This window comes from Tachysurus vachellii, chromosome 20 (genome assembly GCF_030014155.1).
Source record: "Tachysurus vachellii isolate PV-2020 chromosome 20, HZAU_Pvac_v1, whole genome shotgun sequence".
NCBI lineage: Eukaryota > Metazoa > Chordata > Actinopteri > Siluriformes > Bagridae > Tachysurus > Tachysurus vachellii.
Window position 1 is genome coordinate 957,501 of NC_083479.1, and position 17,985 is coordinate 975,485.

General features: G+C 43.4%; 1 protein-coding gene across 1 annotated transcript in view; it reads left to right on the top strand.

The window, feature by feature from the left end:
• Positions 1-11,239, top strand: part of fgf11b (fibroblast growth factor 11b) — a 17,468-nt gene extending 6,229 nt beyond the window's left edge. Inside the window, exons 2-5 of the mRNA XM_060896579.1 lie at positions 4,697-4,807; positions 5,660-5,763; positions 10,784-10,982; positions 11,109-11,239. Of these exons, the coding sequence (XP_060752562.1) occupies positions 4,697-4,807; positions 5,660-5,763; positions 10,784-10,982; positions 11,109-11,239 (545 nt within the window). The remainder of the gene's footprint in view (positions 1-4,696; positions 4,808-5,659; positions 5,764-10,783; positions 10,983-11,108) is intronic.
• The last annotated feature ends 6,746 nt before the right edge of the window (positions 11,240-17,985 follow it).

The following is a 17,985-nucleotide window of genomic DNA, read 5'->3' on the forward strand; positions in this document are numbered from 1 at the left end:
ACACACACACACACACACACACACACACACACACACACACACACGGTCGCAATTCTCTCACTTTCTTCCTGTAGAACAGTGCAGGCTAAATCACAGCAAGCTAATCATTATCAGCGTCATCTATGCTGTGTGTTCAGCTCATTAACATCTTCATCATCATCATCATCATCATCATCATCATCCTCACTGCTAAATAATATTTAACACTAAAATATCTTAATTAATTTCTGCTTCCTAATCACTGGCGCTGTTGCAGTTCCACCGAACAAATCCACACACCCTGATCACTACTACTGCAGCATGAACAACACAGCAGACCTCTCGGTCCAGTGTGGGCGTGTCCCAATCCAAACACATTCACCTTATTATACTGTATAGGGTATCGACCCTATCGCACTCATCTTACTGGACACGTCCCAACACTACCTGTTCCTCTAAGGCTCACACACTGAGACACACACAGATGGAAATCCAGACCTATGAGAGACACGACAGAAACCTTTCATTCATCTTCACCCCGAGAGGTTTGACTCTGCTTCCTGTTTCCCGATAATGATTCATTTTAATATTCATAAACGCTGAAAGCACCGACAGAACTGATGGAAACGTCTCACTCGAACTTTCAGGAAGTGGAGCTCTTACATTTGTCCAGTTCCCAGCACATGTCTGTTCCGTACATAGGAGCCCTGTGTAACACACTAATTTACGGAGAAGAACGAGTGAGTGTTTTAAATAGACTTTAAATAGACACTCATCACTGCTAATGTTAAAGTGAGTCCCCAAATTACACGTCCTATTCACTACACAGGACAAACACCAGCACCAGTGTGTCAGGTTAGAGAAGAGTGTTTATGTGTAAAGGTGTTTAAAGGGAAGTGTTTATGTGTAAAGGTGTTTAAAGGGGAGTGTTTGTGTGTAAAGGTGTTTAAAGAGGAGTATTTGTGTGTAAAGGTGTTTAAAGAGGAGTGTTTGTGTGTAAAGGTGTTTAAAGGGAAGTGTTTGTGTGTAAAGGTGTTTAAAGCGGAGTATTTGTGTGTAAGGGTGTTTAAAGGGAAGTGTTTGTGTGTAAAGGTGTTTAAAGGGAAGTGTTTGTGTGTAAAGGTGTTTAAAGGGAAGTGTTTGTGTGTAAGGGTGTTTAAAGGGAAGTGTTTGTGTGTAAGGGTGTTTAAAGGGAAGTGTTTGTGTGTAAAGGTGTTTAAAGGGGAGTATTTGTGTGTAAAGGTGTTTAAAGCGGAGTGTTTGTGTGTAAAGGTGTTTAAAGGGAAGTGTTTGTGTGTAAGGGTGTTTAAAGGGAAGTGTTTGTGTGTAAGGGTGTTTAAAGGGAAGTGTTTATGTGTAAAGGTGTTTAAAGGGGAGTATTTGTGTGTAAAGGTGTTTAAAGCGGAGTGTTTGTGTGTAAAGGTGTTTAAAGGGAAGTGTTTGTGTGTAAGGGTGTTTAAAGGGAAGTGTTTGTGTGTAAGGGTGTTTAAAGGGAAGTGTTTATGTGTAAAGGTGTTTAAAGCGGAGTGTTTGTGTGTAAAGGTGTTTAAAGTGGAGTGTTTGTGTGTAAAGGTGTTTAAAGGGAAGTGTGTGTGTAAAGGTGTTTAAAGGGAAGTGTTTATGTGTAAAGGTGTTTAAAGGGGAGTGTTTGTGTGTAAAGGTGTTTAAAGGGGAGTGTTTGTGTGTAAAGGTGTTTAAAGGGAAGTGTTTGTGTGTAAAGGTGTTTAAAGGGGAGTGTTTGTGTGTAAAGGTGTTTAAAGGGGAGTGTTTGTGTGTAAAGGTGTTTAAAGGGGAGTATTTGTGTGTAAAGGTGTTTAAAGGGGAGTATTTGTGTGTAAAGGTGTTTAAAGGGAAGTGTTTGTGTGTAAAGGTGTTTAAAGGGGAGTGTTTGTGTGTAAAGGTGTTTAAAGGGAAGTGTTTGTGTGTAAAGGTGTTTAAAGGGGAGTGTTTGTGTGTAAAGGTGTTTAAAGGGGAGTGTTTGTGTGTAAAGGTGTTTAAAGGGAAGTGTTTATGTGTAACGGTGTTTAAAGGGGAGTGTTTGTGTGTAAAGGTGTTTAAAGGGAAGTGTTTATGTGTAACGGTGTTTAAAGGGGAGTGTTTGTGTGTAAAGGTGTTTAAAGGGGAGTGTTTGTGTGTAAAGGTGTTTAAAGGGGAGTGTTTGTGTGTAAAGGTGTTTAAAGGGGAGTGTTTGTGTGTAAAGGTGTTTAAACTCTGCCACCAAAACACTGAAGTGATATTTGAACCCGAGTCGTCATTAACTTCATAACGTCCGCATAAAAGCATCATAACACCAGGGTAGTGTTCATACTACTGCAGCGCAGTGTTGAATTTCACGGCTTGTGATCATAAGGGAAATGTTAGAGAGGGAGAGAGAGGGTGAGAGGGTGAGAGAGAGAGAGAGAGAGAGAGAGAGAGAGAGAGAGAGAGAGAGAGAGAGAGAGAGAGAGAGGGTGAGAGAGAGAGAGTGAACAGATGGAGAGTGGGGATTGGTAGGAAGCTGCATATGTTTCATCCACACTGAGGGAAGCCCCCTGTCTCTGAGCTCCACTCGGATGATGGTGTGAGAAATGCCCTCGGCTGCTCGGCGGAGTGGAGCCCGTAATTACATCGCTTTCTAATCCAGATAAGACGAGATGGAGCTGCAGCGCTTTACACACACACACACACACACACACACACACACACACACACACACACAGACAAAAGCGCAGGACACCATCAAGGTTAACGTGTGGAGTGTGAATCGATCCGGTCAAACGTCCATCCGTCAGCGTGGGTCATCCTCAGGTTACTGCAGTGAGCTTTAAAGGAACAGTTCCATGAAAAGCCTTAAGTACACAATGGTCCCTTCGCATGTCACACTGTCACACTGTCACACTGTCACACGGACATAACGTGGTAAAGGAGTCTCCAGTGTCAGCACTGTTTACCCTCACATCTTCAGGACAGAAGAGTTCACACTGCTTTAAGGTTTCTATGGTAACAGTGATGCTGCTCCACTGCTTCATGTGCCGCTGATGGTGCCAGTTGATCACGGTGCTTTCTGTATGTGAGGTTTTTTAAATACTTTCATTCTAATCGTCAAACCAATAGAAGAAAAGGTTCTTCAGGGGTCATTATTTATGTGAGTAAAACTTCATCTATTTAAAGATGTTTGATATTAAAATGAAAAGCTTTATTTTAATGTGAAGACATTAGTTTAGTTTTTTAATAAATACTTTAATTCAGAAAATAATGTTTTAATAAAATGCTGCAAAAATATTCGATTTCTCTCCCTGAAACTGATCATTTCTGCTCTTCTTCTCTCACTCTGTATCTTTTCTTTCTAGTTTCTATTCCCCATTTCCCCTCAATCTTCATGCAGCTCTCTGCAGTCCCTTTCGTCACTCTCTCACTCTGTCTATCTCTCTTTCTTTCTCTCTCTCTCCCTCTCTCTCTCGCTCATCACCTCCCTCATCCGAGTAGAAAATGAGTCCCGATAAACACGAACGATACAAATAATTTGCTTCACTCGCTGGTGTGTGAGAGAATAATGACTCTCATTAATGCCTGTAATTCATGAAGCCTAATGGCTCTTACGTCAGGATGGGGAAGCTGAAATAGCTCACACACACACACACACACACACACACACAAAGTAAAGAAGGATTCCAGTGTGCTAATGAAGCGAAAAGAGCAGAAGGGAGAAGTAGGAGTTTAGTAAAGAGAAAGAGAATTCAAAGTCACAGTAAACATGAACAAGAATAAATCTTTAGAACTGATACACACAGAGGCCACGCCTACTTTAGATCTGATACACACAGAGGCCACGCCTCCTTTAGAACTGATACACACAGAAGCCACGCCTCCTTTAGAACTGACACACAGATGCCACACCACCTCCTTTAGGACAGACACAAAAGCCACACCTCTTTCCTTAAGGCTAAGATGCACACACAGAGGCCACACCTCCTTTTTTTGAACAGACAAACTTTTACATATAGGCCCCGCCTCCTTCACTATACAGAAAACCACTGTAGCCACTGCACACATCCCTGTGAAGTAGCCGTTACTATAGAAACCATAAGGTATCAGAGTGAGTGCAATAATATAAAGCTGTGACGTTCCAGAGCATTCATCACCTCCTTGGTCCAGTGTTCATGATGATGATCAGTGTTAACACTCAGATAAAGCGCGAGGGAAAATGGTCACGTCTCTGTTTTTGTCCTCTTTGCTTTCTCGAATGAACACATAATAGTCCTGAGGGACGCAGCTCATAAAACATTCAGGCTCCGTTCTCCTCCTGTTCCCTCGGTCACCAACACTCTCCTGATGCTAATCCATCTTTTATAGCTCAGAACACGAGCTGCTTTTCACTCTGGGAGTAATGACAGGAGGCTAATGGGCAATAGCCACATGGGTTTAAAGGTGCAGCCAGTGATTTTTAAATGATTAATACATGCTGAAGTTTCTCTTCTCTCTGCTGATCCTGACTGTAAATACATGAAACCTGTGTCATGAACCACTGAGATCTGACCAATCAGGACCAGGAGGCGTGTCTATTCACCTGTCAATCATACTGTCTACTACCTGTAAATTTAGACTGAAATCACCTTTAATGTTCCAGGAGAGAGACTGTAGGGCATGTTTCATCTAGAAACTTTACATTGTGTGTGTGTGTGTGTGTGTGTGTGTGTGTGTGTGTGTGTGTGTGTGTGTGTGTGTATGTGTTTCACAGAGCCTCAGCTAAAAGGGATCGTCACACGCCTGTACAGTCAGCATGGCTTTTACCTCCAGATGCAACCAGATGGAACCATGGACGGCACAAGGGACGAGAGCAGCTCCTTCTGTAAGTGTGTGTTTGTGTGTGTGTATGTGTGTGGTTAAGGACAACTGCAAAGACTTTTCCACCCTGTCTCCACCCGTGTTCTCCATGTGTGTCTCTGCCCACATTCTCCCTCTGGCTCTGTTCACATCCTTTCTGTGTCTCTCTGTATCTCTCTCTGTGTCTGTCTCCACCCGTATTCTCTCTGTGTCTCCACCCGTGTTCTCTGTGTCCTCTCTGTGTTCTCTCTGTGTCTGTCTCCACCCGTATTCTCTCTGTGTCTCCACCCGTGTTCTCTGTGTCCTCTCGGTGTCCTCTCTGTGTCTGTCTCCACCCGTATTCTCTCTGTGACTCTGCCTGTGTTCTCTCTATCTCGCCTTGTCTTGTCCTTCTGTCAGTGTTTTTTTTTTGTGATAATTAATTTGAGAGCTCGGAGCTGGAACTCTGTCAATGCTTGCCTATGTGTGTGTATGTGTGTGTGTGTGTGTGTAAAATCCTGCCAAATGTTTTACACCTCAGCAGCTCACACCACTCTCACACACTGCAGCTGATGTGTGTGTGTGTGTGTGTACAGTATCGGAGTGTGGACACATGTGAACTCAGAGGTCACGGTGAATCCCTGTTTCATTACATCATGTATAAAATATAACACACTAGGTTTGTTTAATAAACCTGACTGGAGCTTTATTCAGATATTAACACTTGATAAACTAGCAGGATTATGTGCAGATCGCTGAGCGTCAGACAAGAGTTACTGACACTCGGCCATAACATTTGTTTATTTAATGTTTTATTGATTGGATAAGGAGAGAAGGGAGATTTTGCTGTTTTTACTAAATATATTTGTGTGTGTGTGTGTGTGTGTGTGCGTTTCAGCTCAGTTCAACTTGATTCCTGTGGGTCTGAGGATTGTGGCCATTCAGGGGGCGAAGACGGGGCTGTACATGGGCATGAACAGCGAGGGCTACCTCTACACCTCTGTAAGTCACACCCTGTGGTGTTGGGGATGTCACCTGGTATGTCATGACTCAGAAAGGGGTGTGGCCTAAGTCTGAAGGCAGAGAGTTGGAGTGATGTCACACTGTGCGTGAAATGACCGAGGAACAGGATTGAGAGCGACAGTGGAGCTGTCCGTGGTGCTGAAATCTTCATAAGTTCATTATATGTATAGACTGTATGCCTGTGTGTGTGTGTGTGTGTGTGTGTGTGTGTGTGTGTCTGTTTATGTGTGTTTGTGTGTGTTTGTGTGTGTGTGAAGGTATTTTTATGTTTTATATTATTTTCCTTTTTGTTTGTGATGTTAAGGGAAACTCCTCACCCAAGGTGTGTGTGTGTGTGTCTGTGTGTGTGTGTGTGTGGCTCTGCTACCTGAGGACTCAAATGGCTTCTTGATAAAAATAGTGCTACATCTCTTCGTCCTGACCCATTTCAATAATCATCATTCAGTGTGGAAACACCCTCAGAGAGAAAGAGAGAGAGAGAGAGAGAGAGAGAGAGAGAGAGAGAGAGAGAGAGAGAGAGAGAGATTGAGATAGAGAAAAAAGAGAGAGAAAAAGATTTTTTTTACTTTCATCATTTTTTAAATATCAAATAGAAAAAGAAAAAATAAATGCCTTGGGATTCGATATGATTTACTTGAGTGTGCGTGTGTGTGTGTGTGTGTGTGTGTGTGTGTGTGTGTGTGTTTCTTTTGGCTCTGTGAAGTGTATTGAGATTCAGGACAACGCATAGAGCTTAGACGCAATCACTTCAATCCTGGCAAAGAGAAAAAAGAGAATAAAGGAAGGCAGCGAGAGCAAGAGAGAGCGAGAGAGAGCGAGAGAGAGCGAGAGAGGGAGAGAGAGAAAGCTCACTAAGCTTCTCTTGCTTGTGTGTGTGTGTGTGTGTGTGTGTGTGTGTGTGTGTGTGTCTGAAAAAAAATAAATAAAAGTACAGATACAGGACAAAAAGTAGATGAGGACATAAGAGAGAGAGAAAAGAAAAGAAGTGAGAGAGTGAGTAAGAGGGAGAGAGAGAGTGTGAGAGAGAGTGTGAGAGAGAGTAATGTTCACGGACGTACGCCACCAATGGTGGGTATCGAACCCAGATCTCTGCCATAGGCTCGATCGCCCGCAGTAGCGAATCAGACCCAATTGCAGGATTTGAGTGTGTACAGCATTTTATTAAGGAAACAAAACAAAACAAAAATGACATGTAACATAAAACCTGAACATGACCATGGTATGAAAGCTCCATGTAATAAACAAAACATAACCTGAAGATGGCAACATCGTTATTAACAATTACTCACAAAAACAAAGAGAACAAGACAGACAGACATACATAAGGCAGCCAGTCAAGGTAAACAAGGAACAGGTGAGATGGCGGGAACATGGGACAGGAAAGGACGTCCCGTCCCCCGTCCCCCCAGAAACAATAGGGAGGGCGATGAGAAAACACCTTATAGCCTCAACCCCCTCCCCCCTCTGTGGTCTGGTCAAGGAACTTGCCAAGCTCCTGACAGAGAGAGAGAGAGAGAGAGAGAGAGAGAGAGAGAGAGACCGAGAGAGAGAGAGAGAGAGAGAGAGAGAGAGAGACAGAGAGAGAGAGAGACAGAGAGAGAGACACACAGAGAGAGAATGGGGATAAAGGAGAAAAGGAAATTGATGTAATGTATCGATTTTGAATGAATCGACTCTGAGTCGACTCTTTTAGGTGAATTTCTGAAGAGTCATAATAGAGTTGGTGACTCGTTTGATTCTTCAAAAGTTAGTTCATCTTTCAGAAAAGGTTTCATGTGGAATGAAATATTAGACTGAATTTCTTAACAATTATCTATGAATAAAACTCCCTGTGCAATAAATCAGTGATTTCCTACCAATCAGAAGCCAGAATTCTGCAGCTCAGGGGTGTCTGCTGAAGGTTCCAACGTTAATGACGAATAACTTATCTCGGAAAACTCTGGAGCTCACCGGTTGGTGGAATCTTCCAGGCTAGAAGTCACATTGTTTTTGATTCCAGCAGGTGTGATGAATTACACAGCTCACTGAAGGACATCTAATGTTCTCATTAGCTTGATTGGAATCGGACGCTTTCATAATTACAGCGTTATTAAACAGAAACCCAGCTGTATATCTTACACACGCAAACACAAACACAGCTGGATTGTAATCGGTGGTCAGGTGGTGATTCGTTCTCACTGGCAGTAGAGCAGCTTTATATTTACTGCACTCGCTCGGATACCTTATGGTTTCTATAGCAAAGGCTACTTCCTCAGGGGCCTGACTTACTCTGACACTGGAGACTCCTTCCATGAAGTATTTCACATTCCTGCCTCGGGTTTCTCTCACTCACTCACTCATCTTCTACCGCTAACCCGAACTACCTATCTCAGGCGTCATCGGGCATCAAGGCAGGATACACCCTGGATGGAGTGCCAACCCATCACAGGGCACACACACACGCACACACACACTCTCATTCACTCACACAATCACACACTACGGACAATTTTCCAGAGATGCCAATCAACCTACCATGCATGTCTTTGGACCTGGGGAGGAAACCGGAGTACCCGGAGGAAACCCCCGAGGCACGGGGAGAACATGCAAACTCCACACACACAAGATGGAGGTGGGAATCGAACCCCCAACCCTGGAGCTGTGAGGCCAACGTTCTAAGCCTCGGGTTTCTGTCTGTCTTTATTTGATCGTGAAGTGTTTCTGACTTTGAGAAGGTGATTCTTTTTATCCCTGTCAGAGGAGGATGAAAAAGATGAAGAGGAGGAGGAAGAGGAGGAGAGATTTGTGGGACGATTAGACCTACACGCCTCTGTCTGTCAATTTCATGCTCGCTGAACGAAAAAAGAAAGAAGTGTATTGATGGAGGGACGTGACAGACGTGACGTCGTAGCTTCGAGCTTTTCAGTTTTATCTGTTTAATGGAGTTTATCAGGAGCGACGCTTTACACACGCTGCTGAGCCTGAGTGAGTACAGGGTGACGTTTAATACAGAGACGTGTCAGAGAAAACACACACACACACACACACACACACACACACACACACACACACACAGAGTAGTTTGATAATATAAAAAGGAGCAGTTTCTGGATTATTTTGTTAGGTCATGTAGCTTTTACACAGTGCCACTTTATGTAATTAATCTTTTAAGTAATTGTAATACACACACACACACACACACACACACCCACACACACACAAACCTTTCTAATTACATGATTTATATGATTTTTGAGGACGATTCGGCAGTTAATAAGTGACGATTGAAGCAGGTTTAGAAACGAGGTGAACCTCTGAGGAAGGAGTCTCCAGTGAGAAATGTTCTCTTGTAAGAAAATCCTCATCCTCAGAGAGGTGTGACGGCGACTCGGCTCCTTCGCCCCAGCTTGCTGTCCGTTATTTTCCTGTAACATCATGACGGCGCGTGTGTGTGTTTTATTCCTTAATTATTATTAACACACAGTGTTCAGTTCAGTGTTCAGTGTTTAGATTTCGGGGGTGATCTGCAGACGGTTTCAGAGACACACTTCTAGTGTTTCAGACGCCTAGCTTATGAACACAGAGGACATTCACTTAGAGATGTAATCAAACACCACAGAGAGAGAGAGAGAGAGAGAGAGAGAGAGAGAGAGAGAGAGAAGGTCAGAAGGCTGCACCACATGCTCTAATCTCTCTAATCGTTTCATTAAGATCCAATCTGCCGGGAGATGCAGTTCGGCCATTTTTATAACATGCGCAGGACGTTGGTCCTCACGTTTAACTCACACGCTCACGTCAGGACAAGGATTCTCCACAAGGGGGCATTGCATTCATCTGCTCTCACAAATCTCTCCAGCATCGTCTTATAGCTCGCCGTCGTCAAAGTGCTCAGGGTCAAAAACGGATCTGCTAGATGTTTAGTTGTATGTTAGAGCAGCTACAAACTATCACCTTCACCAGATCACAGCTAGCAGTGTCACTGAGAAAACTCCTCTGTCCTGAAGATGTGGAGAACGTTCCAGCTTCACCACTGACTGGTCCACAGAGCTGATACTGGAGACTCCTTCACCACATCATACGCACACGTCTCCTCTTCTTATATGAGCGAAGTACTATAGCGAGTGCGTTCTTATAAATCTGTGAAGAGCAGCTGCTTTACTGTCAGAGATCATCGATCACCACCTGAGAACCGATCACAATGTTATCTATCACTCCATCACGCCATCTCTCCATCTCTCCTCCTGATCTGCAATCAAACTCTTACTGAAGAATGTGATGGAGACGGAAATGTAGAGAAAGAAGAGTGTTTCAGGACGAGTGTCTTCACGTCATCACTCCAGCAGTCCTTCACTCCATAACTCCATTACTTCTTCACTCAATCACTCCATCACTCCATAACTCCATCAGTTCATGGATGGATGGATGGATGGATGGATGGATGGAGTAATGGACGGAGTGCTGACTCGTTTACTCTGTAAATTGAAGTTTCAGAATGGATGATGGAGTGACAGGAAGCGAAGCTACTGCAGATCACAACTCTTTATTTTTCCTGTCAGATGTAGGATTAGAACATCCACTCAAGTGGTCGAGAATTGTGAGCATCTCACACACACACAATTTTTATTTATTTATTAAAAAATGATGACTTTTTTAATTGCGTACTTTTACACCTTTCCATTTCTTTCGCTACCAGTTGTTGCAGTGTTTCATTATAAACTGGATTCTTTGACACTAAGAGTTTGTTTACGTTTCACTCGAGAGCTGAGCTTCTGTTTGCTGAGTCGGCTTTATTTTTATTGATTTCTTTTCTTGGCATCAGCTCAGTTTCTCTTGCTGTGTTTAACTTTGTGTGTAAGTTATAGTCTGTTTACTCGGTTAGCCTTCACTCACTAGGTGAACTTTCACTTGATTAGCTTTTGTTTTATAGCCTTCACTGAAAGTATCCATTAAGGTTTAGGCTGAATTAGCTCCGCCCACTTTGAATGATCTAATTTCAGTTTTTAATTCTTTTTTTTTTTAGGAACACTTTAACCCAGAGTGTAAGTTTAAAGAGAGCGTGTTCGAGAACTACTATGTGACGTACTCGTCCATGCTGTACCGTCAGAGCCAGTCGGGTCGCTCGTGGTACATCGGCATCAACCGCGACGGCCAGGTCATGAAGGGCAACCGGGTGAAGAAGACCAAAGGCGCCGCCCACTTTCTCCCCAAGGTCATCGAAGGTCAGTCTATGTCATGTTTAATTCAGAGCCAAGACAAAACTAGGTGCTAACAAGCCAAAAGTAATAGAGTCACATTGTTCACACCATTGTACCCCCAGTTGCTATGGTTACCTCATCTTTCCCCAGTTGCCATGTATAAGGAACCTTCGTTGCACGAGCTGGAGTCGGAGCAGAGCCCGCCTCGGAAGACGGCCAAGACGTCAGACTCGCCCCAGAATGAACGCAACGTTGCGCAAAGGTCCGACGCTTCCTTATAACACAGGGAGATCAGGGGGAGAGGGAGATGCAACTCAGAGAACTCTGACAACTCCAGGATTTCCCATCATGCACTACACCAGAAAGTTCTCAGATTCTGCGAGGTGTCACGATGAGTCCTGTGAGAGGAGAACCCCACGTCTTCCCTCCTTCTGGTTCAGCATGAGCTTCCTCATTCCTACACTTCAACACATACATTTCCCAGCATGCAACAGTCCTGCGGAACAACATGGCCGCCGTCAACAGGCTTCTACGTAACGTGTCATCATCCTGTTCCACTTAAGTGATACGGCGGCCGGATGTTTTGTTTATTTTCACGTTTATTGTTTATTTTAACACATTTTTTTGTGTCCGTACTGAACATAAAGTGTGTGTTTGTGTGCGCGAAAGAGAGAAGCGTAAAGGCTTAGCCTCTCGTGATTAGCATTAGACTTAGCATCCATTAGCATGAGGTAGGCTCTGACTCTGCTAAGCAGCGTCTCTGATATGCGACACGATTCTCTGTGTTCTTGCATAACATCATCATAACACACCTCAATACCAAATAAGGCGTTCGCACATTGGTGAATTTATACCAGGGACGAATTACAGTGGAGACCAAACACTTTTCCATTTTTAACTGAATTACCACGTGACAGAAATATAAAACGGGTGACAGGTTCCACAGAACACTTCTTTTCTTTAAACAATTTTCATGCTGAAGCTTATTAACGGTATGTCTTCACTGAAGAAAAGCTCATCATCATAAAAAAAAAAAAAATAGGACGTCCTGGTTAGCCAAGACATCTAGCAAGCCATAAGCTCCTGTGAGAACTTTAGCTAGCACCAAACGCTCCTTCTGTGATGTGTTAAACGTTGAATTGTAGCTTTTTTTTTCCCTCACGGTAAAACATCAGGATATATTCAGCTAGCCACCAGCACTAAAGGCTAACAGGAACGCTAGTTAAAATCCCAATACGCTCTCCATCACCAGCGGAAAATGAATGCAGAATGAAAAGACCGGGAAAATGGTGGGAGGCGGTAGAGGAGGACGGGGGGTGAATTGGTGCGGGAGGGGGACCTGAGGAGGTAATAGCCATGCTAGCGCTGTTTCACTGTTTCCAAATTTAGAGCTTCGCAATTCAGTTTTTCAAACGTTTAAACGTTTTCTTTATGGTTTTAATCAGAGCCGAATACGGCGACGTTATTCCACCGCGCTAACTCCATGATCCCATTCTTTCCGCGGATTTCAGTCATGATTGCTTATATTGTTCACGATGCATCATGGGAACGTCGGACCGAAGTCCGTCAGAAACGATTAGCGCTTTGCAGGGTTTATTGACATGCTGCTGTTTTGCTAGTGTGTGCGTGTGTGTGTTAAATGCTGTGAGAGGATTAGCAGGAGTGACACACACACGCACACACTAGCAAAACAGCAGCACAACAGAAGGTTGTCCTTCCGAGCTCATTGCTGCTGTGTGTGATGAAAAAACAGAACAGTGTCTGAGATGTTGGAGGCTGGAGATGTGAAGAGAGGAACGTGTGGTGAACATCGCGCTCAGGCTGTCTCAGAATAATCCTGCGGATTAACGTACTTTAATCTGGATACGGGAATCTATTGTGTTATGTGAAGTTCTTCTACAGATGAAAGCCCGAGAGTCACGTGGAGCATGTCGAGAGAACCGGTTTACTGTATGATGTCACAGAACGTTAAAGGAAGGTGCAAAGGGTTTTTGAAAGTCATCAAATGTTATGGCAGGTCAGGAGACGTGTCCGCAGATAGAGCAGAGAGGATACGAGGTCATGTCAAGGTCAAAGGTCCCACAAGTGTAGGGACATCAAATGAGTCACAAGAACGTCGCTGAACGTCGGAAGGAACGTCATAGAGAACGTCTCAGAAAGTTGATGCAAAGGGTTCTGAAGCTGAAAAAAGTGAGTTGTAGTAAGTTTGAGGTCACAAATAGAGCTGGATGGTTTGAAGGTCATGCAAAGGTCACAAGGTCAATGAGTAAGTTGTGTGTGCGTGTGTGGAAAGAGGCGTGTAAATGACAGAGTGTTTCAGACTGAAGTGAAGATGTGAAGCTGCTCAGAGAGAGAGAGAGACAGACAGGAAGACAGCTTTAGGTTTTGTTCATAGTGTGGAGAGTGAGACAGGTTTAGGTCTTATTATAGTTTTAGTCCCAAGTGTGAGACAGTTTTAGGCTTTCCTTGAATTTACTAGCGAGTGAGACAGTTTTAGGTGTTACTGTACAGAGAGTGAGACAGTTTTAGGTGTTACTGTACAGAGAGTGAGACAGATTTAGGTGTAACTGTGCAGAGAGTGAGACAGTTTTAGGTGTTACTGTACAGAGAGTGAGACAGTTTTAGGTGTTACTGTACAGAGAGTGAGACAGTTTTAGGTGTTACTGTACAGAGAGTGAGACAGATTTAGGTGTAACTGTACAGAGAGTGAGACAGTTTTAGGTGTTACTGTACAGAGAGTGAGACAGATTTAGGTGTAACTGTACAGAGAGTGAGACAGTTTTAGGTGTTACTGTACAGAGAGTGAGACAGATTTAGGTGTTACTGTACAGAGAGTGAGACAGTTTTAGGTGTTACTGTACAGAGAGTGAGACAGATTTAGGTGTTACTGTACAGAGAGTGAGACAGATTTAGGTGTTACTGTACAGAGAGTGAGACAGATTTAGGTGTTACTGTACAGAGAGTGAGACAGATTTAGGTGTTACTGTACAGAGAGTGAGACAGATTTAGGTGTTACTGTACAGAGAGTGAGACAGATTTAGGTGTTACTGTACAGAGAGTGAGACAGTTTTAGGTGTAACTGTACACTTTACACAGAGAGTGAGACAATTTGCGGTGCTGCTTTATTGGAAAACATGACACACACTCTGCTTTCATGGCTGAGCTGGCAGAAGGGGAGGTTCGTCAGAGGAACACAAGGACAAATACGATTCACACACACACACACACACACACACACACACACACACACACACACACACACACACACACACACACACTTCCTCTAAAGTCACGCTCCACTTCCTGAGCAATCTCCCCAATCCTTGTTCTGCGTATCCAACGTCCATTAACCTTCACTCCTGCACAGTGTGTGTGAGTGAGAGAGACAGAGAGAGAGACAGAGAGAGACAGAGAGACTGAGAGAGAGAGAGAGAGAGAGAGAGAGAGAGAGAGAGAGAGAACAGCGCAGTAACGATCGATTGAATCAGTAAAAGGCGAATTGGAGAGCGATACAACAGCATTGTGAGCAGAAGGACGCTGAGCACGTGTTGAACTCGGGAGCGACTCTGCAGAAGGGAATCTCCTCCTCGCCCTAGTCACATGACCTGTGTTCCAATAACACTTAACACGCCCTCGTCCACTTGCCCTAAAGACAGAGAGCGTCACAGGAAGAGAATCTACTTCCCACACACCTTATAGAATGTTGGGTTATGTCATGGTGACTAGCGCTGGTGTCACGTCTAGTGTACAGGGAGAAGTCGTAGCGAATGAAACGTTAAAACTCATCAGTGTGTGCAGCTCAGAGCCACGAGCACTTAGCCAGCTAGCATGAATACTACAAACCTTTCTCAGCATACTTCAAACCTAGCTTGTGTTAGTTACCTGATTAGCATTGTGAATATTCCCACAACACAAAAACACAAAGTTCCACGGATCCTTTTCTATAAATTCACCCAATGAGACGCCACATTCCCGCGTAGCCGCGTAGTTACGCCCACTCACGGTTCCTCCTCCAGCTTCGGTAATTGCTCTTAAAGATTGTCATCAAGGACACGAAGAAGAAAGGGAGTCGACGAGGGTGCAGTAAAAACAATATTGGAACAGGGCCATGGATTTATCCCCGGCCAAATTTCCTATCATCCCCGGCGTCTCCGGCCGTCTCAGGACACTCTCTCACTCTCTCTCTCACTCTTTCTCTCTCTCTATCTCTCTCTCTCTCCGTCATAAATCAGGCCATGTGCAGAGACGTCTCAAGGACACGTTCGGTCGCTCGCCGCTTCCTTCACCCTCGAGTCGTGTTCGCTAACGAGCTGGAAACAGAATTTTTTTACGATCCTGTATTTTTATGACAAATGAAGAATTTCATACGGTTTATCTCAGAGAATTAAAAGAACACAGACAAAAGGGAATATAACAGATATATATATCAGATGTTGCTAGGCAATTTTGACGAAATATGAGAGACATTGACAATGTGTACGATATTATTTATTTATTTATTCCTCCTATGAGCAAATGGAGCTCCAGGGATGAACTAATGATGATGATGATGATGATGATGATGATGATGATGATGATTTAAGGTGCTTCCTTCACCTATGAAGCTAGAATAATCTTTCTACACTGTATAGAAATGATGTGTATAATGAGTTTGATTATTATTTTAACATTTCATTTTCTGTGGATGATTTTTTTTCACTTGGGTTTATGTGAGTTTTGTTTCTTCACTTTGTCCACAGAAGACTTCCTGATGGGCATGTGCTGATATTCAGCCACAATTTTTCCTTTTAACGGTAAAGTGGGCGGAGTTCAAGTGTGTATGAGATCCACTCTGATGTATCACATGAATAATGTCTCAAGAAACTGACTAGCGTGCGAAAGCTAACGTAGCAAACAAAGCTAACGTAGCGAGCAGCAGCAAACCTACAGAGGATAAACATTGTGTTTAGTTGCTTGATTGACATCAAGACGTCTCGTCGTAGTTTCCGTCAATCGAACTGCTCATTAGAATATTAGGCCACGCCCCTCAGAACAGTTCTTTAGTAGAGTTTAGGCGGTACACTTCGTAACATATCTGTCTCATCCGGACTTTGCTGTTTCCATGACAACAATATTGGGCTTGCTGTACAGTATAAGGTGGTATATTATTACATTAACTGAATATGAGCATATGCCTACTCCAGTATTTCACTTCCTGTCTGATGAAGGCTGTGTTTTGGTGTATGTGTGTGTGTGTGTGTTGGGTGTAACCATGTGATCACACCACTTGTAATTGTGATCATTTTGTTTTTTAAATCTTAAATCTATAGTTTTGTGTGTAAGCTTCTCCAAAGTGCTTTAGTGACAACTTTTGGTTTTAGCCCCGCCCAATTTTTGCCCCTTTCTGGAAATGCTTCCTTGGCCCCGCCCCTCAAAACCTTAACTAGTGAGTTGCTCCATTTCCTCTCTTTAACCTGCGATTGTTTGCTTAGCTGCTGATTTGTACAGATAGATTGTTGCTGTTGTAAATACGTAACTGTCATGTTTGTAAACAGATTTTTGCAGATTTAAACTGATCTGATTGGCCATTTTGTAACACTGCGATCTCGCCGCTGCGCTAAGATCCGATTCCTTCTGAAATGAAAAGAAATGAACCCTGAAATCTTGCACATTTGATTGAAATAATGAGGAAAGATATTAAATGGTGAAATATTCTATTTTCTGTGCAAAAAAAACAAACAGATGGAGTCTTCCGAGTGAAAAAACAAAAGCCAGTCCATTCATTCCATGTCTTCCGAAAGGAAAGAGAGGAAAAGTCTTCCACCAGCCAGGACTACTGTGGACATGACAGAAGTCAATGAGGAGACACACACACACACACACACACACACACACACACACACAGCTTCCTAACCTGGCCTCTGTGTTTCTTATTGTAATACACACGTGGACTGAGGAGGGACGGGGATCTTACTACTGAATAAACCAGTGATAGATTTGTATTATTGTAAACTGACTGCTGTGGAATTTCTGTGTGTGTGTGTGTGTGTGTGTGTGTGTGTTATCCACTAGGTGTCAGTGTTGAGTCAGTGTCATGCAGGTGACGTTAATGTGCTGTAACTGAAATCATGTCTGTGCAGGTTTTTATGGCTATTAAGTGTGTGAAAACGGTTGCCAGACTACACACACTATCACAAACCATCTCTCTCTCTCTCTCTCTCTCTCTCTCTCTCTCTCTCTCTCTCACACACACACACACACACACACACACACACACACACACACATACACACAATAAATCTAAACGATGATCTGAAGGACCTCAAATATTTCTACACATAACTTTAATAATTAATAATAATAATAATTAACAGGTACAATTAAATTGAATGTGACACTTGTACCTAAGTGTGTGTGTGTGTGTGTGTGTGTGTGTGTGTGTGTGTGTGTGTGTGTGTGTGTGAGTCATCATCCCTTGACAGTTTAGATTACTTCACTGGGAACTCAAAACAATTATTTAAGTGTGTCTAATAAAGCCCCGGTCTCTGATACACTGTGTGTGTGTGTGTGTGTGTGTGTGTGTGTGTGTGTGTGAGAGAGAGAGAGAGAGAGAGAGAGAGAGAGAGAGAGAGAGAGAGAGAGAGAAATGGTGTGTGAAATTCCGTACTCACATACCACACGATACAACTCAGATCTGATTGGAGTATGTGAAGGATGGTTAAATTGTGTGTGTGTGTGTGCGTGTGTGTGTTTGTGTTTGTGTTTGTGTGCAGGCAAAACCAGTTTTAACAGACACTGTTTGTTCCCTATAAGTCCAGTCAGAGAAGAAACAGTTTACTCGCTACAGTTAAAGCACATCCACTCACACTCACACACATACACACACACACACACTCACACACACACTCACACACTCACACACACACTCACACACTCACACACATACTCACACACATACTCACACTCACACACACACTCACACACACACACTCTCACACACACACACTCACAAACATACTCACACACACACACACACTCACACACACAC